Here is a 25,819-nt window from a genome sequence, read left to right on the forward strand (position 1 = left end):
GTGCACGTGAGTGCGCACACATTAGGAATGTCACACCATGGCATACTTGTAGAGAGATCAAAGGAAACTTTCAGGAATGTGTCTCTCCTCCCACCACGGGGTCCGGGGATCAAACTCAGGACTTCAGGCTTGTACAGGGAGCACTTTTACCCACCGAGCCATCGTCTGGGCCGATGAGTACTTATCATTCTGTTTGATTATTTTGAGGAGCGGAAGTATAGTCATTCATCCAACCGTCCATGCACCTGTTCACACATCCATCCGTGGATGTATGTGTTCCCGCTTGGGTATCTGTCCACTGTGTGGCCATCCAGCTGAATCTTCCCATACACGTACATCTGGCCATGGTTTTGAAATATGTATTATGTGGCAGGCTTTGAGCTAGATAAAAGGACGCTGTGGGTGGAGTGTTCGACTCTCTGCAGTTCCTGCTGTGATGGGACAGAGCTGTCGACAGCATCATAGAGTACATCCGTGGCCAGAGACGGTGTGTTAACTTGCTTTCTATTGCTCTGATAAAGACCATAACCACAACCAATGTGTGCAGGAAAGGGCTTCATTGGCTTACACTCCACCACTGAGGGAAGCCATGGCAGGAACTTGAGCAGAATGGGAACCTGGGCAGAGGCCGTGGAGGAACCCTGCTTACTGGCTTGCTCCCCGTGGCTTCCTCAAACTGCTTCCTTCACCAGCCCAGGACCACCTGCCCAGGGCTGGCACTGCCCACAGTGGGCTGGGCCCTCCCACATCAATCATTAATCAAGAAAACGCCCTACAGACTTGTCTACAGGCCACTCTGGTGGAGGCATTTGTCAGCTGAGGTCTCTCCTCCCAGATGACTCTAGCTTGTACCAAGTCGACATAATCAGCACGGAAGGTGAAGGTTCTCTATGTGCCCTGCTTCCTCTGGCTGCCCTTCTGTTCTGAAGGCTGTGGTCATTTCCTTCATTCCTTTACTCCCGTCCCAAGTCTTGCCGATTTTCACTTACCTCTAATCAAGAACACACTAGGAAGTGTGCAGTCAAATTAACATCAAGGCTATTCAATAGGTAGCAAGTTCTCCTTGGACTCTCTAGGGCTGGAGAGATGGCTCAGCGGTTAAGAGCACTGATTGCTCTTCCAGAGGTCCTGAGTTCAAATCCCAGCAACCACGTGGTGGCTCACAACCATCTGTAATGAGATCCAATGCCCTCTTCTGGTGTGTCTGAAGACAGCGACAGTGTACTCACATACATAAAATAAATAAGTCTACAAAACAAAAAAAAAATATTTGGGGGACTGAAGAGATAGCTCAGTGGTCAAGAGTACTGGCTGCTGCTCTTCTAGAGGACCCAGATTTAATTCTTAGCACCCACATGGTAGCTCACAGCCATCTGTAGTTCCGTTTCTATTTCAGGAGATCTGATATGCTCTACTGACCTTATCGGGCATGAATGTGGCACATAGATGTACTACTGACCTTATCGGGCATGAATGTGGCACATAGATGTACTACTGACCTTATCGGGCATGAATGTGGCACATAGATGTACGTGCAGGTAAAACACACACACACACACACACACACACACACATATATATTAAATATATATATGTGTATATATATATATATATATATATATATATATATATATATATAATGTATTTGACAGTCATTTACAGAGGTACAGCCATGCAGCCTTGTAAGTCTGCCTACCTGGCCCTTTTCTTCATGTGATCTGTTCTCTAAACACATTTTCCCCAACACATGGGGCTTCCCTGCTTGTCTAAAGCTCCCTTTCCACCCTGTGGCTGCTTGTAGGCCCTGTGGCTGACCTCCATGTCAGCCTAACTCAAGGCACAGCATTCTCTCTCTCTCTCTTTATCTCTCTCCCTCCCTCCCTCCTTCGTCTTCCAGGCAGGCTCTGCAGCTTGTCACTTAAACACTAACGGGACAACTAACGGGATCACTTTTGTCTCTCCACGATGGGTCCTGGAGATCAAACTCATGTTGTCAGGTTTACACACAGCAAGTGCTTCTCCAGGTAGAGCACCTCTCTAGCGAATATTAACACAGCACAGCAAGAACTATGGGTGCTTCCTATGAAGTGTCTCCTTTCTCTTCCCATCATTCTGTCTCTGCCCATAGGGCTGGCTTCAGCCTCCTGTGTTCCTGTGGCTTGCTACATAGCCCTGTCCGGCCCTCTCCCCACAAAGAACTATTACTAAACAGGTCCACTTCCCCCATATCCTCCTAACTTTTCTCTTCTACTGCCTCTGCTGGGTGGTGAGCTAGAGAAGAGGTTGAACATTTATTAAAATAGGCTGCATTTATTTTTTTTGCCTACAGAAAAACCTCAAGGGGAGAAGTGACAGCTTAGAGGTAGAAAAGTTTTTTGTTTTTTTTTTTTTGGTTCTTTTTTTCGGAGCTGGGGACCGAACCCAGGGCCTTGCGCTTCCTAGGTAAGCGCTCTACCACTGAGCTAAATCCCCAGCCCCTTTAGAAAAGTTTTAAGGTGTCTCCTTTGAGGTTCCTTCCCTGCCCCACCCCTTCCTTTCTGAGATAGGATTGGCCTTGCTGGGCTCTTCTAGCTTCGGCCTCCCAAGTCCTGGGATTATAGTCATGTGTCACCACCCTTGGCTCATAACCATCCTAGGAGGAGTGAAGGAACCCTGTTACCTATAATGCCTGCCCTCTATTTAAACCTAACCCTCACCACAGTAGCCCGGTGACTTTGGGAGGTCATTGGACTTACTCATTCCTTTCCCCAGTGTGACCACATTGAATTAACCTACTTTCCACAGGGGGCTCAGTAGGATGGTGATGGGATATTCTGTGTAGTATGGTGAAGACTAAGTGCTTGGGGTCAACAGTACTGAGCTCAACAGCTAGCCAACATAGCCAACATTGGCTGCTTGTGGCACTCAGCTTGGGTGAAGCTTTGCAGGTAGAGAAAAGAATGTTGAAAAGCTTCTTCCAAGAGAGGCTAGCCTTGGCTGCCCCTCCTCAGTACTCCAGTAAAAGAGACAAGGGTTACAAACTGAGCCCCCCTGTTGGTTCTTTTTTCTTTTGGTTTTCGAGACAGGGTTTTTCCATGTAGCCCTGGCTGTCCAGGAACTCACTCTGTAGACTGAGATGGTCTCAAAACACACCAACTCACATCCTGTCTCACACCAACTCTTGCATCTTGTCCTGTTACCACAGTTTTTGCACGGCCTGGGAAGGGAGAAGGGACACTTCCTGGGTTCCTAGCCTTTAGGCTGCACAGAACCAAATGGCACCAAGCCTGGTGACAAATCTGTTAGAGTGGCCTGAGATCACACAGTTGAAACTGAGGATCCAGTTAGGCCTCCAGACATTCTTGGCTGACTTCTTAGCCATCTTCTTCCCTTAGGGAGCAGGCCTTGCCAGTGGGGGGCGGGGGGGGCGGCGGGGGGAGCAGGTTGAGAGTCCAGGCAAAGAATTTAAACCCTCTAGGCCAAGTCTGGTGTGGAAGTACAAACCTATAATCCTGAGGCTTTTTCAGTAAAGGCAGAAGGATCACCCCTGGTCACAGTCAGTTTGAGGCCAACCTGGGCTAAAGACACGGAGCTACCAACTCTAAAAACCAAACAAACAAAACAAAAACTAAACACAGCCAGAGCTGGCAAGAAGCCTCAGTAGGTAAAAGTGCTTGCTGCCAAGTCTGATGGCATGGATTTAATCTCTAGGGCCTACGTGATAGAAAGAGCGAATTTAAGTTGTTCTCTGTCCTCCACTGCACTGTGCCCCATGTGCCCAATCATATCAACAAATGTAATTTATTAAAAAAAAAAAAAAAGCCAGAGCCTTCAGGCCTCTACTTCCTCACCTTTAAAAGATGTCTAGCTATATCAGGGAGGACTGGCTGGATTGGTTCATTTTTCTCCAATCTGACTGTGTTTGCTACATTATGGGACAATTGAGAGAAGCAGAGGTTGCCACCTATGCTTCTGAAATGTAGCGCAGAAATGAAAGTCTTCACTCACATGTCCAAACACGGTATCATGCATGGTATCAAACACAATGTCCTGCAGAGAATTTGCATCTCAAATGCCAGTCAGCCCAACTCTCTCTAATCTTCCACAGTGAAGTCCCGCAGGCCTTATCTCCTAATCAGATCAAAAATGGCCTCTCACTCACCCATTCCTCATTTTCGTTCCTCCAAGTTATCTGATGCCAGAACAAGCAAGTCACTATCTCAAATAACCAGGTAATGGCTCCTTCTTTGCTCTGGTCTGAGCCAGAGTCTAGCCCGATCTGTTTTTCTCTCAAATTAGAATGCGTCCAGGGATGCTCAAAACTTTTTGAGTACCATGTTGCCTGGCCAGCAGGCTTCTTAGTGGCTATACTCCAATGCTTGGACTGCTTTGTGTCAGAACCCTTTGAGTTTCCGTCCCAATCCAAAAGCACACGCCGCCTCCTCTGACCTCCCGTATTTGAGCTCTTCAGCAGACTGTAGCTACCTCTGTGATCCAGTCTTTCCACTGGGTGCATGCCTGACTCAGGACAGAGTCCCTTAAACACTGGCAGGCGGGCTGGATAAAAAGAATTACAGAATGCCGATGGCTTGGAGAGTACGAGACTCCCCAAGGTGTCCTCTGCTTTAACTATCAGAGAAACTGAAAACAAAAGCCTTAGATAACAGCCTGGAACGAGACAGGCTGAGTCACAAGGCTGCCGGGCTCCAATGGATCTTCATTTCATAAGCAGCAACGCCAGGGCAGACGCTTGTCACTTTCAGAGGCGAGAAAGACCTGCGTAGGTTCTGAGACACCTCTGCGACTGATTTCCTGAGAAACAGGGTGCTACCTTTTCATTCTGCTTCATTGCTCACCGAGCTCAGTTCTTGGCGGGAGCGGGGCAGGCCTTCCTAGCCCTAGTTTGCAGACTGTTTCCCCTAGTCATTGTTTCTCCTTTTCTTGGGCTCATGCTCTCCTCCTGTTCTTGTCAGCGCCGGCCCCCACACCCCGCGACCTCCCACCGCCTCTCCGTCCCCCACCCCACCCCCCACCGCGCTTCTCAAGGGGGCGGGTCCAGCTCCGCGAGCGCTCCAATCCGAGCGCCCTCAACTGGCTCTGCCTCCGCGAGCCCTGCCCCACGCCACTGCCAGCCAATAGAAATTCGTGTTCGTACAGTTGGGCCGTCCAATCGCAGGTTGGCAGTGAGCCTCGCGCGCCCCGCCCCTGCTGCTCTCGGCCGCGGCTCCGCGGGCGGTCGCGCCGGGGCTTCGGTATTCTCCGAGCAGCGCCGAGCTGCGTCGGGCTCAGCCGGCTGCGTCCGGAGGTGCGGGCGACGGCGCCGCTGTGCTCCAGCGGTGCTAACCGAGGCAGAAGCCATCCGGCCGGGTCGGAAGGCGCCTCAGACTCGGTCAGGGCAGGCGCGGCGTGGGTCCCAGGACTGAGTGGGAGGCAGACCGGCATACATTCCCCGCCCGGCAGAGCCTCCCAGAGCGGTCCCTGCAGAGCCCGGGCGGTCGCTGAGGTGGCTTCCGCTTCCCGGGGCCTCACCTGCGCAGGCCGCGGTGCGCCAGGTGCGGAGGCGTGTGCGTCGCCTGGGCGCCTCCCCGGGCGGCCAGCGGGGCGGAGGCGGGGCCGCAGCCCGGGCCTCCAGCGGCTTACCCGGCCGTCTCGGTCTCACCGGTTCGCCGGGCCCCGCGACTCGGGATGCTGCTGTCCGCTCACGAGCCGCCCTCCACGCCAGTCCCGGCCACCGGGGCCGTACCTCGCTGTTTACATGTCGGTGGAGCCCGGGTCCCCCGAGGGTGAAAGCAGCCAGCGCACGGGACTGATCCCTTGGACCTGGGGCTCGGTACTCAGATCCTCTCCTACCCGCAGCTTCTGCCGCCATCTGGACTGGATCCGGCTCTGGTGTTTTTGAGGAGGGGGGGGTGTGGTGTCGGGAAAGGAATCCTGGGGTTTTCTAGTATCCCCCCTCTTTTTTTTCCTTTTTTTTTTTCCTTTTTGGCCCTACGGGCTTCAGACTCAGGGAACTCGCTCATGGCTTTTTTGATGAAGAAGAAGAAATTCAAATTCCAAACCACTTTTACCTTGGAGGAGCTGACTGCGGTCCCCTTCGTGAACGGGGTCCTTTTTTGCAAGGTCCGGCTGCTGGATGGCGGGGATTTTGTCAGCTTGTCGTCCAGGTAGGCATTGAGGTTTTCGCTTTTGCAGGGGAGAGTGGGGAGTGCAGATGAGTGAGATCTAGCCACTTGGCAAGTGAGGAAGACTCAGCTAGGGACGGACGGCCAAGGGGCATGCCTGGGGAAAGATTTCCACTAGGCAGGACTTAAGTCTGAGTGAGCTGGCAGAGTGCCTGGCACTTGTCTGCAGGTGACCAGACAGAAACCTTTTAGGGCCCTGCATGCATTCTTCAAGTCACCCGTTTTGCAGACTTGTGTGGGGAGAGCTGAATGAGATTTGCACTTTGTGGGATTAAGTAGGGGTGCGAGCTGGCCCTTGTGGCAGTCATACGATTGAGAGCTTGGGCCAGCCACAGGTCTCTGGCTCTCTCCCGGTGGCTGGGAAAGCCCAGTCCCAGGCACTCCCTGGATTTGATTGAGGGTGGTGGCTGGATTTTGGGTTGCCCAGCCCCCTCCTGAGTGACTGCCCTCCACTGGCTGAAGCTGGACTGCTTTGCATTGCAAATGTCCTTGCCTGGAGACTGCCTTTCCCTTTGAAAGAAGCGAGTTTGATTTTGTGTTGTTCACCATCCTGGTAGGTCCAGCTTCTAAGTATCTTGCTGAATGAGATCTGAGTTCCCAGTCAGCCTTTTGCAGATTGAGCTCATGGGGGTCACACAGTCCTGGCCTGTCTGTAGAGTCCAACTAATGGGAGTCAAAATCTGGCTCTTTCTGGGTTCCTGTTCCCTCTTCGGCACACTGAACCTAACACAGTTTTCTCCATCAGCGTTGTCGAGGGAATTTGCAGTAGATAGGCCCCTACCCCAGCTCATGAGATGCATCTCCTTCCTAGCCTGTCCCTTGATCCTTGTGGGCCCAGTTAGCTAGAAGTGCCTCAGTCTTCGGAGATCTCAGAGGTGTGTAATACAGATTGGGATAATGAGCCCCAGAAAGAGGAAGTAAATGGGTTGCCAGAGACTTGGCTGGAGGCGGTTGTCCACCAGACTTGGCCAGTTGGGAGACCTGTTAGGTGAATCTGTTGGGAGAAGAGAAGCCGTGTGGTCTGATTCAGATTTTGGAATCTGTGGCCAGAGCGAGGTGCCTGTTCTGTGCACTGGGCCTCCTGTTCTGCTCAGAGCTGCTTATCTGAGGAATTTGTACAAGGGCTGCCTTTTGTGGTGGGGGTGGCTGCAATTCGATGCCTGTGAAGTCTGCAATCCCTACAGTTATACTTCCTAACGGCCCAGTGTCAGAGGGTTGTGCTTAGTGATGGGCCTGGAGTCAGCCACTTTTAGGGTAAGTGGCTTTGGGTGAATGACCCAGTCTCCCTGATTTCAAGTGATCTCAATTACTGGTGCCCTGTTCACCGTTTCACTAGCACCTCTCAACGCCTCGACCGCCTTGACCATGTCACGGAGCAGGAGGAGACATGGGGGGCCCTGACCTGGGAGGGGGAGTCATTCTCACAGAGGTGAAAACAGGCTCAGAGAGAGTGGCTTTAGCTGCCATATCATGCCTCTGACCCTCAGTTTCCTTTTACTGTAAAATGGGGAAGTAAGGCTCACCTTTCAGTTGTGAGGGGAATGGAGAGTGTACCACGCATGACCAGGGGAGTTGCTACAGCAGTTATGATTACTATATTGTAAAGGACCCAGGCCCCAACCTTCTCCAACCCCAAGTCATGGGAGGGGGAACACCCCTTAATCAGCATGTGAGCTGGGATTAAGCACAGTACCAAGGAATTTTTGAACCAAGCCCAGACTAAAGTTTCACCTGTCTACCTAGACCCTTAGCCAGCCACTGTGACCCTACCTGTCAGCTTTTCTCTTGCCTCAACTTGCCACCACATCCTGGAAAGTCTGGAGAGTTCCAAGACTTAGCACACATACTCTGGATTTCACCTCTCTTTTCCCTCCTTCCGCTTGGCAGGAAGCCACAGATTTTCTGAACGCAGCCGAGCCCAGGCAGCCTTCCCCAGTTCCCATTCCTGAATAAAGCTTCATTTGGGTGGGTGGGTGGGGTGCTAAAGAAGAACGAGCTGGCATTGAGGCCCAGATCTGAGTGCTAAGATCCTGGGCACCTGGGTAGTACTGGGCAGGTGTGGCTGCAGAGAGCAGTGATGTTAGAACCCAAGCCACTCTAAGGTGGCTTTGGCTTCTGTGGGCTTTTACCCAGGAGATGGGGGTTTCGAGGTTGCCTTTCCCTCTGCCCACACCCTCCTACATTGATCCTGTTCCCCAGGAGCCTCAGCCATCTCCCTACTTGTATGACCCTGTTGTTTATAAGTCGGGTAGGGACTGAGATGACTGAACATGGTCAGATCCTGGGCCTGGATCCTGGCAGCACAACTTCCCCACCCTAGGGACCTCTGGATGGCTTTTTGTGCTGTTGAGCATGGGTGGTGTCAGACTGACAGCAGCCCTAGGCCCCACCCCTGCAATACCCTGTTTCCTAGCTGGTGTTTTGCAGTGTGTTGAGTGCCATGGCAACAGCTGATATTCAGCTCCATCTGACCCAGTTGGAACAGGTGCTCCAGGTGACTCCTGCGGCTGTTCCTTAGCCTTATCTTCCAACACAGCCTCAGGAGCAGCATCCAGGCTCCGAGTGCCCAGATTGTGCTGGGCATAGTGCTGAGTGTTTTGAGCAGGGTATCAGCCGTCTGGAGAGGCAATGAGGCCAGAATGGTAAAACCACACCCTAGAGATTACCAGGTCGTAAATGGCGCTGGGGAACATCTCTCATAGTGGGGTTCTTCGATTGTATGCTTGCCCATGCCAGGGACTTTGAGCTACTCAGATACCTGACCATGTGTGGGTGAGGACACTGAGACAAGAAGATGAAGTGACTGGACCCATGTCACCGAGCCAGGGAGTAGCAAAGATAGGACTTGATTAGCAGCAGGTCCAATTCAAAGCCCTGCCTTGGTGTTAAGTGTTAGAAGCAACTACAAATCCATGAGACATTCTAGACTCTACAAAGGCTTCTTTCAGTGGGTTGGGTGCTACACAGAGCTGGACAGTTTTGAGGCCCTGAACTGGGTTTTGTAAATATGGAGTCTCCATGACTGTAAGGTGAGGGTGGGACGAAAGGAATCACTGCGTATTTGTGGTCAGGCATAGGCAATTTGTTATGTGTCCTTGCCTGAGCCCTCCCAGGAGGATAATCCAACTGGTACCTGGGAGAGTTTTCAGGTTTAGAGGGTGTCCAGGAAGATACAGAGGTCCCATCCAAATATGGTGATTCTGGCAGAAGTTAATATGCCAAAGTAGCCTTCAGGTCAGAAGAATGTCAAATGTCCCAGGGCCCTGCCACTCACTGGCATTGGTCCCTTGGCTTGCCACATGGATGTGGTAGCTGTGTCGGGAGAGGAGTGCAAGGAAACACCGACTTGCCTCACAGGGTGGAGAAGAGAGAGGAAAGATACTGTTTCCTTAGCTAATGGATGGGGAAACCAAAGTCTGGGGCAGAAAAGTGACTTGCCAGAGTTACTTCATAGGAGGAATAAATGACACAGTTGGCCAGACTGTAGTCTAGCTAGCTCTCACCTCTGTCTTCCTCTTTGCACTGAGAAAGTGGGCGGGGCCAGGAGGAGAAGAAAGCTCTCTTTCAAGGCCACCTCCTGCTCTGTACTTGGGTGCTAGGTTGTCTGAGAAGCTGTGACTTGGAGCGGGCCTTCCCTCCACCCTTGTCCTTCTTGGTTAGCGTTGAGTCCTCAGTTGGGATTTTATTTTTGTAAATAGAGCCTGGCAGCTTATCACACAGGCACTGCCTGCTGTCTACGATACAGGCATATGCCCATCATACAGGAGTACTCAAAGGGGCTTTTGGGATCTTGGGTTAGCTCTGCATGTGGAGGTCTTGTGCCCAAGCCCAGACCCTGGCCCTGGACACAGGTAGGCTTGATTGTTTCTTACCTAAACCACGTTTTTGGCCAGGGCTCCATCACTCAGTCTCATTCTCCCCTATGAAAGAAGCTGTAGAACGTCTCTAGGTCTCCAGCCGTGCAAGGTAGACCCTGGGATAGCTTGGTATGGGCTCTGAGAAAGCAGAATGGAGATTCCTGATGGGGCAGCACTGTGAAGATACAAGAGAACTCCCAAATTGGGGAAGGCATTCATTTATTGTCCTCAGAACTGGGTCGCTGTGGGTTGAACAAATTGAAAAGGTTGGGAGTTAGTAAACATAGATCCTTTCTTCCTCCTTGACTGAGACTCCCTTTTGACTGGCTTATAGAGTGAGCAGGACTAGGCAGACCTGTCCCTTGGAGCTCCCAGTTAGGTAGTGACAGTATGCCTGGTAAGCAAGCTAATCTGGGGCAGGTCCTTGTGGATCCTAGTGGACTCTGGCAGACCAACTGATGAAATGTTTTTGTTCATACATCTGTCCATCTTTGTTTTCTCTAGCTTCTAATTCCTTTCCCCCCTTGCCCTAAGCTTACCGTCACCATAGGAGCACTTGAAGCACTTCTAAGGGAGTCTTAGAAGCTGAGGGGTTGAGCTGAAGACGGGAGAGCCTGTAGAGAAGCCCCTGGTCTGAAGGCAGGTCTGCCTAGGCAAGATGGGGTAGGGTGTGAAAGGAGCTGAGGGGCCAGAGAAAACAAAAATGGAAGGTTGCCTGACTGGAACTGCTTTAATCCTACAGGGGCCCAGGGAGCAAGGAAACAGTGTGACACATCATTTACCCATTAAGGTGATGGTTCTTGGGTGCTGGTAAGAGACAGCAGGCAGTGCAGACCTATTCCGGCAGAGAGGTAGCACACAGAAAGGGGACAGACTAGAGAGGATAGCAGGCAGAGTGGGCAGGAGGGCTCCCCATCCTAAAGTCACAGCATCATACTTTGAAGGAGGGGCTAGGAGATAGGCATTCAAAGGGTGCATAGTGGTCAGTGATGTCCTGGAAACTAGGGCTCATGCGAAATTCCAAGTTTTCAGTTTCCTTTAAGTGGAAAAATCAGACAACAGTACTGTTAGGCGACATTCAACACAAGGGACTTTGAAATTGCCTCCTCCTCGCCTGTGCTTTGAGGGCTCTTCCCCCTCCCACAGCATGCTCTTAGATCCTGGGCATTTTCTGAGTGTCTCTTCTTGTCAATTTGGTTCCTGAGGCCCCTGCAGAAGGTCTTCCCTGTGCAGGCACAGTGGCCGGGGAGCCTGTGGTAAGAACCCACCTGTCAGGAGGACATGGGGAGGAGTGGGCCTTAGAAGTCAGTGGGACCATGGTACTGGGTTACCTGGCCCCCTTTGAAGTCAGATCATGTTGCTGGTGGCCTTGGTAAGAAGCTTCCCAACCGGTTTCATGCCTTTAGTGGCTGCTGCTTGAACCTGGTCTTTGCTTTCAATTGGCTACACTGTTGGCGTGTGCCAGCCTGGCTGTGCCTTCGCCTGCCGGGTAGCTTAGCAGTAGCCCTGACCTGAGGTGATCTGGCTCTATGGAGTCAAGGCCCCTCAGGCCTGCTCTTTGCTTGGAAATCCTGGTTGGCTGGGGCATCTTGGCAGCAATAACATTGTTGCCTGTAGGTCCTGTTTACCTGAATGTGGCTGGGAGGCCCCTGAGTGACCTGGAAACCCTGACTAGCTTTCAAGAGGCCCTGCCTGTGCATCAGGGTTTCAGCTAGTAAGTCTGCCTCTGGGTCTTAGGACCTGAGGGACTTGGTATGTGGAATATAAGGAACTGGGAAGTAAGCCAGTTTGAAAAGGAACCACGGAGAAGTGTGAGCAAGGGAGAGACACTGGTGAGAGACCTGGAGCTCAGGTATGGTGAGAGGGCACATAGGCCAGCTACGCTTTATCTGCCTCTCCTGGCTAGTGCTTTGAATTGTGGGGACATTAGATTTGCCCCAGGTCCTAGTGATATTCTGGGCCTGCTGGCTCTCCAAAGATCAGACTGCATTTTTGTAGGCTTGAAGCTCCCAACCTGTACCTAGTGTGATGAGGGTTGTGGTTGCAAACTTGTGGTCTATTTGCTTTGAGTTGATTGGCACCCGGGGCTTAGAAGAAAAAGCTCTTGAATATAGACCTGAAACTGCTTTTACCCCGTTTTGCTCAGTTGACTGGCAGCCCTCAGCTCTGTAGCCACCTTGTTTCAGGGGTGTGCAGAAGGAGCGCTGCCGAGAGGGAATGACTCTCCGCTGGTCCACCCCAGCCTGCTGGTCACTGCCTCTGATTTCAACAAGGGACTTAAACCCCAGCCTCTTCACCTCCCTAATGACAGGACTGCAGTTGGAGGATGTAGTAATGGTGCTTGTTGGAGTGCCAGCCTGGCTCCTGGTCCATAGTGGGAACACTGTGTTATACTGTGTATTCCCTCTGGGCCAAGTGGTTTGCTCTTAGTGTCTGCGATTCCCCTGGGGGTCCAGACCACTGTGGTGCTGATGAGAAAGGGTACCTGCTGCTCAGGCTTGCTCTTTTGCCTTTAGCAAGTATGGGAGAGAGTAAGGAGTACCCTGGTGTCTGACCTGAGAGGTTTGCTGCTGGGGCCACATACCTTCTCTTCCCTATTGGCTTAGTCCTGCTCTGCTGAAACTCTCTGCTCAGGTTCCCTGGCAGACAAGCAGACAGCCCCTTACAGAGGTGCAGGCACTGGTGTATAAGTCTCCTGGTAGGGACAGATGAGAGAACCCAAGGTCTTTCAGTGGTCCACATCCTGCCCCTTGTTTTTCTGGTTACTCTGCTTTCTCTCAACCCCCTTACCCAGCTTTTTCAGGTGGAACTACTGCTCAGCCCAATGACCATTTCTAGGAAGTCCCCCACCCCCAGTCCTGTGGCCTTGTTACCTGCTGTAGCCCTTCATTTCAAAGTATTATAGTCCCTATTAGTTGTATCCAGCTCCTTCCCAGACTATGGCTCTTCAAGGCTAAAAAGTATCCAATGCATCTTAGCCCTTGGACTTCCTGCTGTGTGTTGGCATTGCCCCAGCCTGGGACTTCTCTCTCCTGGCTCTGAACCAATGTGGTTGTTGGTGTTGACTATGTGGTGGCTACTGCCAGCTGTTAAGTCCAATCCCACCCTCCACCCAGTGCCTGAAGTATCAGTCTGTGCCAGGAGGAACCCTTATCCATGTACTAGGCAGCTGGGTACCACTGTGGACTTAAAGACTGCAATTGAGAGGCAGCCAAGGGCCCACTAGCTGAGTTGAGTGTATCACTTGCAGATGATATCAATGTCTGCACAGGGTTGGGAGGAAGAGTGAACTCAGGCACTACCATTGGATCTTGCAGCTGTTGAATTGCTTTGGACTATAGCCAGGGGCTTTATCTCTGTAGACTGTTTCTTCTTCTAATGGGTACTCACTTGAGGCAGCAGCAGATCAAGAAGGGCAAGATCAAGGTTACCTGCTCAGCATACAACCAGGCCCAGGCAGCTACCATAGACTAAACCACCTGCCAAGACGAAGTATACAACCTGGTGTCAGGAGAACAGAGGCCGTACCCTGTTCGCATGTGAAGTGCTCTCTTCTCCCACCGCTTCTTGGTTGCAGGGCTGGTCTCTGCAGATGTGTGCAGGCGCACCTGTGCCTTCTACTTTCCTGGTGTTCTGTGACAGTTTTCTGGTCACCTTATATGTGTGGGTCCGTGGAACTATGGGATCCCCCTGTCTTGACCTCTCCTAGTCAGCGCTGGACAGGCCTTGAGGAAGTGATGCAGATTTGGAGTGGGTAGGTAGAGCTCGGTTGTGGGAGAAGAGCAGGAAAGAACCATTGGTTTGGGAGGGTCTTAGAGAGGGGAAGTGCTTGGGGGATGGACCTTACAATGTGCTGAGAAACCTAGGGTGGGTTTGCATCAGTCAGACTTGGATTTTACTTAAACTTAGTTTACTACTATTTTTACGCATATGAGTATTTTGCCTTCATGTAAATCAGTACACTGAAGTGGAAACTTAAGGGTTCTTTGGAAAGTTAGTTGTATCAGGTGGTGCTTTGCTGGGGCAAATGTGTGAGTGTTCAGCTGAGGAGGACACAGGTGAAAGGCTAAGGCAGACACTCAAAGGAACATTTCGTTGAGGCAGACACAGGAGAAAGGATGTTCTGCTAAAGCAAGCACATGAAAGGACATGCAATGAAGGATTCTTTGCTAACAACACGCATGTATCGGTCCTCTTTACAATGTATAGTTGAGCTGCATTCGTCAGGACTCCATAGAGAGAAATGCACCAAAAAATTTGTGGTGGTGTGCTGCAAAGTGTCTTGCCCCTTCCATGGACCCAGGCTGATAGGCAGAGTGATGTCTGCTGAGACAGACACACATGCTGAGGCAAGAACGGTGGAGGACACGTGATGTTTGGAGGGATATAAATAGGACTCGACAGACAATGGCTGTGGCTGAGCTAGGCTTGGTTATAGAGCTAACTGTGCAACGCTTATTGATCTCGCGTCTTCACTCATCTTTGCTTTGCTGGGAGGCATAGCTAAGAACTTCTCCTGGCATCCCCCTGGAGCCCTTCTGCTGACTTGTTCCGAGGCTGAGGCCTGGCTGTCTCTGCTAGTGCCACTGTTACTGGTTCATGTCTACTATCCTGACTCTACCGAACTAGACTGTGGTGAATCTGTGAGGTATTTGCTAGTAGATTGAGCTGGTACTGTGGACCTGTGAGCTGAACTGCCGATATCCAGACAACACAGATGGGAGTTGCTCCAAAGAACCATTTTTTTTTTTTTTTCGGAGCTGGGGACCGAACCCAGGGCCTTGCGCTTCCTAGGCAAGCGCTCTGCCACTGAGCCAAATCCTCAACCCCCAAAGAACCATTTGTAAATAGGTCCATGTCCCCCATATCCTTTCTTTTCCACTACCTCTGGTAGGTGGTGGGCTAAAAGGGAGGTTAAAGCATTTAAGAACCAAAATTAAAAGTAGGAGTTGAAAAATTGAAGTTACAGTACACAATGTGTATACAGTGCCCACGTAGACCAAAAAAGGGTGTCAGATCCCCTGAAACTGTAGTTACAGATGGTTGTTAGTCTCCACATGGATCCTGGGAATTGAACTCTGGTCCTTTGGAAGAACACCCAATGCTCTTAACTGTTGAGCCATTTTTCTAGCCCTCAGACTTGTACTTTAGAACTACTAAAAGTAGCACTGGGGTAGACTGCTTAGGGCTGCCAGTTATAGGAGGGCATTTGTGTTAGGCCAAGAAGGGTATCTTCCCAGCCACTGACATGGACCTTCTGGAGACATTCTGCAACAGGTAAAGTAAATTGTGCTATAGACAAAAGGTCCAAGATAGATGTGGTGGTTTGACTATGCCTGAATCAGGGTGTGGCCTTGTTGGAGAGAGTGTGTCATTGTGGGGATGGAAAGTAAGACCCTCTTCCTAACCACAAGAGAGCTAGTCTTCTGCTAGCAGCCTTCAGATGAAAGTGTAGAACCCTCAGGTCCTCCAGCACCATGCCTGCCTGGATGCTGCCATGTTCCCAGGGACTGGATCTCTGAAACTGTAAGCCAGCCCTGATTAAATGTTGTTATAAGAGTTGCCTTGGTCATGATGTCTGTTCACAACAATAAAACCCTAATGGTTCATGGTAACACTTATGTAGAGTTCTAGACAAGAAGAGTTAAGAAAAGATGGTTATATTTGTAGGAGTTGGGCCACGTATGTAAGGGCCTTTTAGGCCTGCAGAATTCTGCTTGGGCTTAGTTACACAATATGTTTTTTCTTGAGGACTTGTAAATTGCACACTTCTGCTGCAGAAACAGGCCTTGAGTTGTTCATACCTCTGGGCTCTAGGTGGGCACCAAAGCTTTCAAGACAAACACGAGAGTGCCTGAAGTTGATCTTTGGGGCTTTTCCTGGGTCTTTCTGGTGAGCCAGCCTGAGCCATTCCAACCCGATGAGCATTGCTCTTGTTTACGAGGCAGTGGTTCATCTTGGCAATTGCAGGCAGTCTTGGTCTGGGGATTTTCCTTCTATCAGTTACAACCTCAGCTGAGTAGGGCTTTCTGGGCTTTGGATGGAGTTTAGCCGTTTGAAAGCTTTGTGGGCTCCTGAGGTTACCACCAGACCACTGGATGTCAGATCATTGCCTGTGATGGGATAATGAATTCTTCATGGTACCTGGATGCCATGCTGAACCTGCTATTTACCCATGATAGCCTATAGCTCAGAGCACATGCTCAGTAAAAGCTGGCCTGGCTAGTCTCCATCCAGAGCAGTAGCTGGAGGGGACCTGGAGCTGGAAGCATAAAAGGAACGGTTCCTATTTCTTCCTTTCTCCCTTCAGTTGCTGTTCTCTCTTCCTGACGCTCTCCTATTGAAACACGTGTAATTAGAACTGAGCCACTCACTGCCCTGGCCTTGATACTTGTGGTCTCTCCCTGAGACCTGTAAGCAGGCAGAGACCATTACACAGACACAGACACATACACAGATACGTACACAGACGTGCAGAGCATACAGGGGATGGGGTTTTGCTACTAATTACACCAACTCCAAAACCTCACCTTTTCTTTTTCTGGTTTTGCTTGCTTGCTTGCTTTTCTTTTTTACTTTTTCTTTTCTTTTCCTTTTTGAGAAAGGGTTTCTTTCTGTAGCCTTAGCTATCCCAGAACTCTGTATGTAGACTAGGCTGACCTCAAACTCACAGAGATCCACCTGCCTCTGCCTCCCAGTGCTGGAATCAAAGGTGTTGTGCCACCAAGTTCCTTCACCTTTTGTTGTTGGCTTTGAGTCAAGGTCTCACTATGTAGTCCTGATGCCTAGAACTCCCTATATAGACCAGGCTGGCCTGGATCTCACAAAGATCTGTCTGCCTCTGTCTCTTAAGAGCTGGGATAAGTGATTTGCACCATTACACCTGGCTCTAAACCCTGCCTTTGGGATGAACCTTTGACTGGTGTGCCCCACTAAGTGCCTTTGCCAAAGGGATAATGGAAAAATCGGACTGTGTTGTGATGCTGACCCTGCCCATATTGGATGTAGGCAAGACAGCCTTTCTCTTTGGGCAGCAGTGGGGTGAAATGTTTGGGGCTTTGGGTTACAGAAGGCATCCTCTGTAGCAGCCATTATCACAGACCTATCACATGACGATGTTGAACAAAAAGGCCCAAGGCAAGGTCCACGATGGCACTTGAGTAGAATTGAAAGGCATTGTGGTTCAAGAGGGATGAGATTATCCTTATGTGGGGCCTGTGTCTGAACAGGGCCCACTCAGCCGGACTCCTTGTAAGTGCTCAGTAGATATGCGTGGTTACTAGCAGTGGCAATGGTTGGCCCAGGATTGGTCCTGAGTCTGCAGAGTTTCAGGTGTCTATGGAGGAGGTGGAGCCCCATGAGTCAGGGCCTCATGGTGGTGTCTGACCCTGAGCCCTCTGTCCTGTGATTGGAATCTTGGGTAGCTGCTTAGCACAACTGGGCAAACCGGTCTGAGTCAGTGCCAGGCTGTGAAGAGAGGTGACTCTGGCTAAATGACTCCTGATTATCTTGTCACCTTAAGTTTAAAGGGCCATGGGGAATCCTATGTGCAGTAGGAACACCTGGGTAGCAGATACAGTAACAATGATGGTCCCCGACTACACAGACTCTAGAGAACAAGGTGCAGCCACATCTGGGAAGCCACTTCCTGGAAGTAGTATGAGAAGGCTTGGTTTTACGGAAATCGACTACAGAGATCACTCATTCAGTTGTTAGGTGTTCAGCACCATCTTTGACGACAGGAGACAACTGTTAGTGTAAGGACACCCTGCCTCTACATGGCTCTGGGAAACAAGGGCCTTGCTTGATTCCAACCACACCTATAAATCCAGTCCTGTCTGCACAGATAGGGAAGGCCCTTAGTGTGGGCCTGCGTGAAGGTGTCCCCATGACTGCAGTCCAGTTGTTTCAGGAACAGGCCTCAGGGACAGGAATCTCTCCTTCCTCTCCTTCCTCTTCGGGTGAATCAAATACCACCCGGGCCTGAGTCACTGGTGGCACATTCCTGGCCACCTGCCACACCTCTGAGCATGTCAGCTGAGCTTCAGCTCTGGGGAAATGGCCAGATCCAAGGTCCGGGGCAGGAAGAAGGCTGGGTCAGTGCTTTTGCATGCGTCCAGGACCACCCGCCTCTGAGGCCCCTCTCTGCAGGTTTGTTTTTTTTTTTTTTTCTATTTTTCGGAGCTGGGGACCGAACCCAAGGCCTTGCGATTGCTAGGCAAGCGCTCTACCACTGAGCTAAATCCCCAACCCTCTGCAGGTACTTTTTTTTTTTTGGTTCTTTTTTTTTTTTCCGGAGCTGGGGACCGAACCCAGGGCCTTGCGCTTCCTAGGTAAGCGCTCTACCACTGAGCTAAATCCCCAGCCCCTGCAGGTACTTTTAAAGGGCCAGGCCATGTCTGCAGTTCAGCAGAGGTGCCTCTTGTGTTTAGTCCCGGCACTAGCAACTCCATGAGCAAGAGAGTGACAGAGACCCGAAGAGCTCTAGAGTTCATGGGTGGCAGAGACTTGCTTGGACCCATCTTTGCTTCCCTATGCCACTCAAGTGAGGCTGCTGGGTACAGGAAGGGAAGACTCCTGAGCAGATCCAGTTCAACAGCTCTGTGTGCTAATAATAAATAGCCTGGGTCTTAGAGATGGAAATTGGTACCACATCCCAGTGTAACATCCGTTGTGTCTCTGTTTTCCAGCCCTAATGTGGAAAAATGTAGTATTGGGCATGAGTTCAAATCACAGACTTTGGGCAGGTGAATTCTTGTGCCTTATGTTCCTAGCCTGTAACATAGGAGTGATGGGATGCGGATTCCTTGACCATCTCTCCCTTGGTATGAACCCAGATGTAATACCATCTCTTCCCTTGTGTGAATACTCATGGTAAAGGATGAGGTCACAGGGCCTAGGGTTCTGACATGACAGAGCCATGCAGTCATTGGGACCTGAGGATGGTTCTCTTATGCCAACAGGTTTCCTAAGGATCCTGGGAATGCAGAGTTGTATCTAGGGGTACAGACTACCCCTCAATTCTTGTACTCCCTCAAGTGCCTGGACTCCCTGAGAATCTGTGAAGTACAAGTATGAAGTGAGCATGTGAACAGCACTTGGCACTCAGGAGGACACCCAGGAGACAGCACCTTACTGTAGATCCCTTCCCTTAAGAGCAAGATCCAGAACTAGGGCCCGAGGGTTCAGCCCAGTGGTAGAACTTTTGCCCAGCATGCACACAGCTCTGGGTTTCAACCCTAGCACCAACGAAAAAAAGAAAAAGCCAGTGGCTCCTGGCACATTTTAGACTCTGGTTTACGGGCAATTGCCTGGGTGGTAACATGAGCTGTCTGCATGTCCTGACTGAGGAGCAGAAGGTAGAACAGGACAGCTACATGCCTGCGACTGCAAACAAAGGATACCAACACCTAACTGTCTTGGGTGTTTTCAAGGTCAGTCTCCAGGTTACAGGACTGAAGAGGGCCAGGATTCAAACCCAGGTGTGTCTAAATCTGATGTCTCCTAAGCCAGCCAGCCAGCCCGAGTGCCCAGGCGATAATCTCACCCTTCTCTGTTGTGCAGTTTCTAAAGCTGTATTTTCTAGAGCTGCAGTTTGCTCACACACGCCAATGTCAGCATGTACTCCCAGCCTTTCCGTCACCCCAAGCTGTTTCTTAGGGTTCTTGCCAGCAGGGGAGCAGAGAAGGCAGCATGGGGCCCCAGGAGCTTCCTGAAGCTCTCTAGTGTTGGGCACCAAGTGGCTTGGCTTCTAGGAACTTCTTGCTGCCTCACTACAGGAGGAGGGGTGTGCCAGAACTGTAGGAACTGCTTCCCCTGCACGTGGTCCTCAGCTCCTAGCTGGAGCCAAACACTGTTGGGCTGCCACGTTGGCCCTCCTGGCCTGCAGCCCCTGGATGGATGCCTTGGCTAGTCCCTGGGGTGGGCCCCTCCCCAGGCAGCTGTGCTGTTCTCTTCGGGAAAGCACTGGCAGATATTGTCGATTTAAATTGTTTCCTTATTATACTCTCATTTAGGGCTGGGGCTGCCTCTCATCAGCCTAGACTCCAGATTGTATCACTAGGACCGCTTGTACAAGGAGCCAGGGAAAGCTTGGTATTCAGGCTGTGCTGGGCAAAGCCAGGGAGGGGCAGGTGGACAGCAGGGGTGGGCACCAAGTGATGGAACCTGTTCTGGCACCTGTGGGCAGAATAGTCTGAGGACTAAGTCTCTCAGGACTCAGGAATACATGGGACCGGGAGGTTCCTGGAGTCCCTATAAATGTCTGTACCAGAGGTACCTGAAAGATGGATTGAAGAGTGGTTGCCAAGGCCCCTGACAGAGCATCTCAACTGGAACTGATTGGGTTAAGTCCCAAAACAGCTTGTCACATCTGGAGTTGTTCTACTCTGTTGATAGGGTGCAGCTCAATGTGCACAGTGCACAGGACAGCTCTCACAAAGGAAATCCCTGTCCTGCAGAGCCCGGGGTCCTGGCAGAACTGCTGGTGGTCTTATTGGTAGCAGGCTAGTAGACGTGTGTGCTCACTTGTGTCTGGAAATGCCTGTCGTGCTGGGCCTCACCTTTCTCTGCTCAGAGGATTTGAGTGCCTAACTCTGCCAGTCTAATGCCCCTACTGAGTATGCCGATGATGACATATACTGGTGTGTGTGTGTGTGTGTGTGTGTGTGTGTGTGTGTGTGTGTATCAGAGGAATAGAACTCAGGTTGCTAGGCTTGTGCACCAAGTGCCTTTTCCCGGTAAGCCTTTTAGCTGACACCTAGTACTCAAAGGGAAGTGTTTTAGGTGGCCTTAAGGTCACCCTAGAGCCTTTTCACAGGGACTGCGCTGCCATATTATTCCCTGAGGCTCACTTTTCCCTGTTTTCTGCTCCTGTAGTAACTGCCAGTCCTGCTTGTACCTTAGTGCTAACTCTGGGTAGAGTCCCCTGGGCTTCTTGGTTCCTAGCAACCCATGGCTGGGAGGGAGCTCCCATGGCAGCTTGTCACCTCTGTGGTGGAGACCCAGGGCCACCAAGACTCTAGGACTCTTGCACCTTGTAAGCAGTGACGCTGCTAGGCACAGTAACTGTTGCAGGGAGCTCATTCATGGGGACCATGAAGCCCAACTCTGGGGGACTCCGGTGGGAACATTTCTGTCAGAGAAACTGTTGGAAGTAGCTCACTTCAGCCTGAACTGCAGCCCTCCCCACGCTCTGGAACCTCTTTAGTCTTGTTTGTTGTAGACCAGGCAGGCAGTAGAGTGGCCTTTCGTATCTGATTACCTTCCTCATTTATCTGGAAACTGAAATGACATAGTGAACTGGGGCTGCTGAAGGGAGACCTGGTGTTCTGTGACTTTGTTCCACCTTCCAGGACCTCAGTGTCTTTATATGTAAAACAGGGTGGTGTTCATACAGGCCTCAGGGCCGAGAGTTCTTTCAGTCCTGTGTTTGAACCATGAATCCCACAGAAAGAGCTCATGGTATGGGTGATGCTTTAATGCACTAGAAGGGCCAGACAACGGATTAGAGATCCCAGTCTGCCAGCTCTGTCCTGAGCTTTTAGGGAGAGGCCATGGTAACAGACAGATGTGGCTCCCATTAGCATGTGGCTCTGTAGGCACAGGGTGGATGGTCTTCTCTATGTTCCACTTGAGCTGAGCAGTGAGAGAGGAGTCGCCATGACAGCACGGTGCAGTGGGCATGCCTTCCAGGCTTCCTTGTGTTGTTCTATTGCTGGAGGCTTTTCTTTCATCTTTACCTGGCTGACCTCAACTTGGCAGTGCTGGCTCTGGCATCAGTGCCCCAGACATCTGTCCTACTAGGTAGAGTGTTCTCGCAACCCGCCTTCAGAGATCCTGGCAGCTGCCAGTTAATTCTTGTGTAACATCTTTCCCACTTTGCTTCAGGACACCTCGGGAGGCTCCCTCCACGCTTGGAGCCTGAGCTGGCGCCTGCAGCCATTCTCCATGGATACCTCCTCACAGAGGTCTGCTTGACAGTTGGGTATAGGTCCAAGAGTCTTGCTAAACCAGTCTGCATGGCTGCATGGGGTAGGCAGAGCCAGTCAGGGAGACACATACTGGGAGACTCCTCTTAGATCTAGAAAAGACCCAGAAGGTCTGAAGCGTCTGAGCCCACTGTTTTGTGAGGCACTTACTCTATTTTAGGACAGTTCAAAAATAACTACATTCTGGCCACAGAGGCCACAGTGGGTAAAGGGCTTGCCCTGTTTCACTGAGATTTGCACGTCTAATTGTATATCTTAAAGCTAAAAGCAAAACCTGTCTCTTTAATTACCTGTCCCTGGCAGTGACAACAGGGATGCACACCCTAAAACCCCAAGCTGGGAGAGCTGACTGCCAGCCTTCCAGCCCTGATAGCGGTTGCCCACATCACTCGGTTTGTCCCCACTTGGCAGTGCCAAGGGGAAGGGTGGACCCTGACCTTGAGTCAGATACTCAAATCCCTTTGCTTGTAACCACCCATCCTAACTTCATTCCCTTTCCTTTAAAGTTAAAATGTTAATTAGGAGAACTACTCTTAGACAAAAACAACACCTCACTGCAGTTTGTCAGGCTTGACTTTGAGCTATCCCCTTCCTTCTGGCCAGTGTCCCTTCATATCAGTACAAATAGGCCAGGTGTCCAGTGAGCTGCCAGTTCAGGGTTCTGGTCTTCTTAGGGCTGGGATGATCTCTTTGAGGCTTGATTTTTGCCAGATGACTTGTCCCCAGCTTAAAAAAAAAAAGACCTTTCCTGGCCACCTTTCCCTCACATCTGGGGGATGTGACTGACCCCTGCCCACCTCCTCTCATTTCCTTTTTACCACCTAGGACATGCACTGCCTAGACTGAACATGCTTCTTACCTACTGCCAGAGTAGTGGCCCCTCAAGAGCAGGGATTTCTGTCTGTTTCGTGTACTTAGTACTCATTTCTCCATCCAGAATTTTACAAGTGCCTAGCACACTGAGGACTTGAAGTGAATCCACTCTGGTAATTCCTAAACCCAACCTGGCCGGCTCTTGCACCAGGGCTACCGTTTTGACAACCTCAGTCCTGCCTCTAGGTCTGAGTTCTTGTCTATCTCAGCTTTGCTCTGTCTGGAACCTCACTGTTCCTTGACAGGGGCTGGTGTGGTGAAACAGCTCATCCTGAAGGCCCTAGGCCTTGGCCTCTCTAGAACTTGGGTGCTTTGCAGCATTCCTAACCTTCATGGAAGCAGCCACCTTGTGTTGAAGACTTGTGGGGTGAGGATATGGCAGGTGCTCAGAAGTGACCACTTGTCTAACGTTTATTACACCCTTACTGAGGGCCTGGGGTCAGAGCTGGTAGGGCTGCCTGCTGTGCTTCTCCTCAAAGGTGGGGACATGTAATACTGATTGTTCAGAGCCTTTAGGCATCAGGAGGGTGGCCAGGTCTAATGCCAGAAACCCTGCCCTGCTCAACTTCCTGTCACCTGAGAGCCTGGGAAGGAAGGCTTCACGTGATTTGCTCTCCCTGGCACAGCTGGCAGGGTGGGCAGGGCTGACCGGAACCATATTTGAGCCTCGGGCTTCTTAGCTGGTATACCCAAGACAGACCCAAAGGAGGGCGGGCAGTCTGCTACAGCCTTTGTTCCCAGACTCTAACCCTAATTCTCTGGGTGTTTCAAGTGTCTCAACCTTCCTGCTTCTGCAGGTCTCAAGCATCTGCTCCTACTCCTAGAGGTGTGTGTGTGTGTATGTGTGTGTGTGTGTGTGTGTGTGTGTGTGTGTGTGTGTGGTGTGTGTGTGTGTGTGTGTGTGTGGTGTGTGTGTGTGTGTGGTGTGTGTTTGTGTGTTGGGGGGAGCTTTGGGTTCATACAGAGTGGTTCCCAGTCCTCTTTTATGCACAGGCCTCAGTTGCTCAAGAGTGACTCCTCTGCCCTTCCACTCTGCCTATGTGCCTGCTCTCTGCTTCCAGCACATCCACGGGGCAAGGCAGCCATGAGCAGACAGACATCTGATTACCCGCCCCTTACTGATGCCGTCTGCTCTCCCCACTGCACATCCTTGTTGTTTCTGTTTACCAGGCATATTCTCATGAGGGGCCTTTGCGGGTCACCCTTACCTCTCTCCACTCTGAGCTTTACTGAGGGATCTGTCACTGCTCTAAGGCTCGTTGCTAGACACCTACCTCAAGTAGCAGCTCTACCTAATCTCTCGCCCAACTCTCACCTTCCCTGCCCTGCCTTTCATGTTTCTGTTTATCAGATGTTCCGTGCATCTCGTGTTCTGTGCATTCCACCTGCCGGAGGCGTGTAGTTCAGTTTGGGTTCTGTTTGTTTTGTGTTTTGGTGCTCAGTATGGGACCCAGGGCCTTGCACGTGATCAGCAAGTGTTCTGTCCCACAGACCGGTGCGTTTTCAGGTTCACGTGGCTGTGCACTTCTCACTGCAGTCATCTGCAGACCATTTTCATTACTGCATCAAGAGACCCACATATCACCTGCCACTCTTAATTTCCCCAACTCCTGCCCCCTGGCAGCCACTAGTCTGCTTTCTGCAATGTGTTCAAGGTTAGCAGCACTCTTGGGCGGCCAACTCAAGGTTAGTATTAAGTGCCTCCTTTCATTACTAAAGGGCACTGCACCTCAGGAGCAGGCCACAAGTATTTTTACCCTCACCATTGGGGTGTTTGGGTTTCTTTTGCTTTTTAACTATTGTGCATAGTACTGCTTGGCACATCGATGTGCAGGTTTTGGTGTGCGTGTAGATTCTATTTTTGTTGGGTGTGGACCTGGGAGTAGAATTACTAGGTCATATGGTAATATGGAACTGCTGGCCTCACAAGCCCAATAGGACTTCAGCTGCCAGGTTTTCCTGCTTTTTGTGCTCCTGAGCCAGTGTGGCAGCCTGGGGCTCTCACTCCGCTAGGCAGCCTGGATAGCAGCCTGCTTTGTGAGTCTTCGCCTCAGAATCCTGATGGATTCCACTGAGGTTGTGAAGCAGGCGATGCCTGACTGCAGCCCTCTCTGACCCTCACCCCAAAGCATAAATCTGGCAGGTAACCCATGTTTCTTAGGTCCCTTGGGGTGTAGGAAGGTCATGTCTCAGCCGTCTGTGTGACTATCCATCCAGGTAGTAGGGTGCACTGGATGGGGATGCTGTCACACACTCCCTCCTTCCCATGCCTGCCCCTTCCTGACCACCTGTTCTGCAGGGGTCGGGTGGGCGGGGACTATGCGCTGCTGTCACTCTTGCTGAGCCCCACTCCATAACTGGATGGAGTTTAGATGAGCTGCTTTCAGAGTTCCCATCACCTAACAGCCACCTCATTTAGAAGTGCTGGGTTGGTAATGTGGTCTCACCCAGGGCAGGAAGGTTGGAATCTCACCTGGAATCAAAGAATCTCCACTTTTCCGCAGAGTGGCTGGCTGGCAGGCTTCCTCCAGCACTGTGAACAGGCTGTGGTGACTACCAACTTGGGAAGCAGCATGTAGCATTAGCTGTTGTGGTTATTGTCATTAGAGGAACCTGGTTTAACCCAGCTGTGGGCCCAGTAGACTGGTGGGAGGTCTGGGGAGCTGGCCTAGCCTAGCCTCTTACCTGTACAGTGAGTTGAGTAAGTCTGTCCGCGGAAGACTGATGTGAAGATCACATGAAGTGGGAGTATCTGGACAGCCAAGGTCAAGGAGCGGCAACAGAGGCCCAGCATGTCAGCGCCGCTGTAAGGCTAGCTGCCCTAGCCTTTCCTTGACCAAAGGCTGCTTTTTTTTTTTTTTTTCCCCCCAGAACTGGGGACCGAACCCAAGGCCTTGCGCTTGCTAGGCAAGCGCTCTACCACTGAGCTAAATCCCCA

At 51.1% G+C, this 25,819-nt stretch overlaps 1 protein-coding gene and 1 long non-coding RNA gene across 2 annotated transcripts in view; both read left to right on the top strand.

Annotated features, from left to right (window-relative positions):
- Positions 1–5,233: 5,233 nt before the first annotated feature.
- The window catches only part of Eeig1 (estrogen-induced osteoclastogenesis regulator 1), a 32,208-nt gene continuing 11,622 nt past the window's right edge, over positions 5,234–25,819 (top strand). The window contains exon 1 of the mRNA NM_001399583.1: positions 5,234–6,143. Coding sequence (NP_001386512.1) covers positions 5,998–6,143 — 146 coding nt within the window. The 5' untranslated portion in view covers positions 5,234–5,997. The remainder of the gene's footprint in view (positions 6,144–25,819) is intronic.
- LOC134486072 (uncharacterized) lies at positions 8,151–25,681 on the top strand. Its single transcript, XR_010064755.1, has 2 exons — positions 8,151–18,278; positions 18,393–25,681. It is a non-coding gene; the product is annotated as an uncharacterized LOC134486072 (long non-coding RNA).

This window comes from Rattus norvegicus, chromosome 3 (assembly GCF_036323735.1).
Source record: "Rattus norvegicus strain BN/NHsdMcwi chromosome 3, GRCr8, whole genome shotgun sequence".
Classification (NCBI taxonomy): domain Eukaryota; kingdom Metazoa; phylum Chordata; class Mammalia; order Rodentia; family Muridae; genus Rattus; species Rattus norvegicus.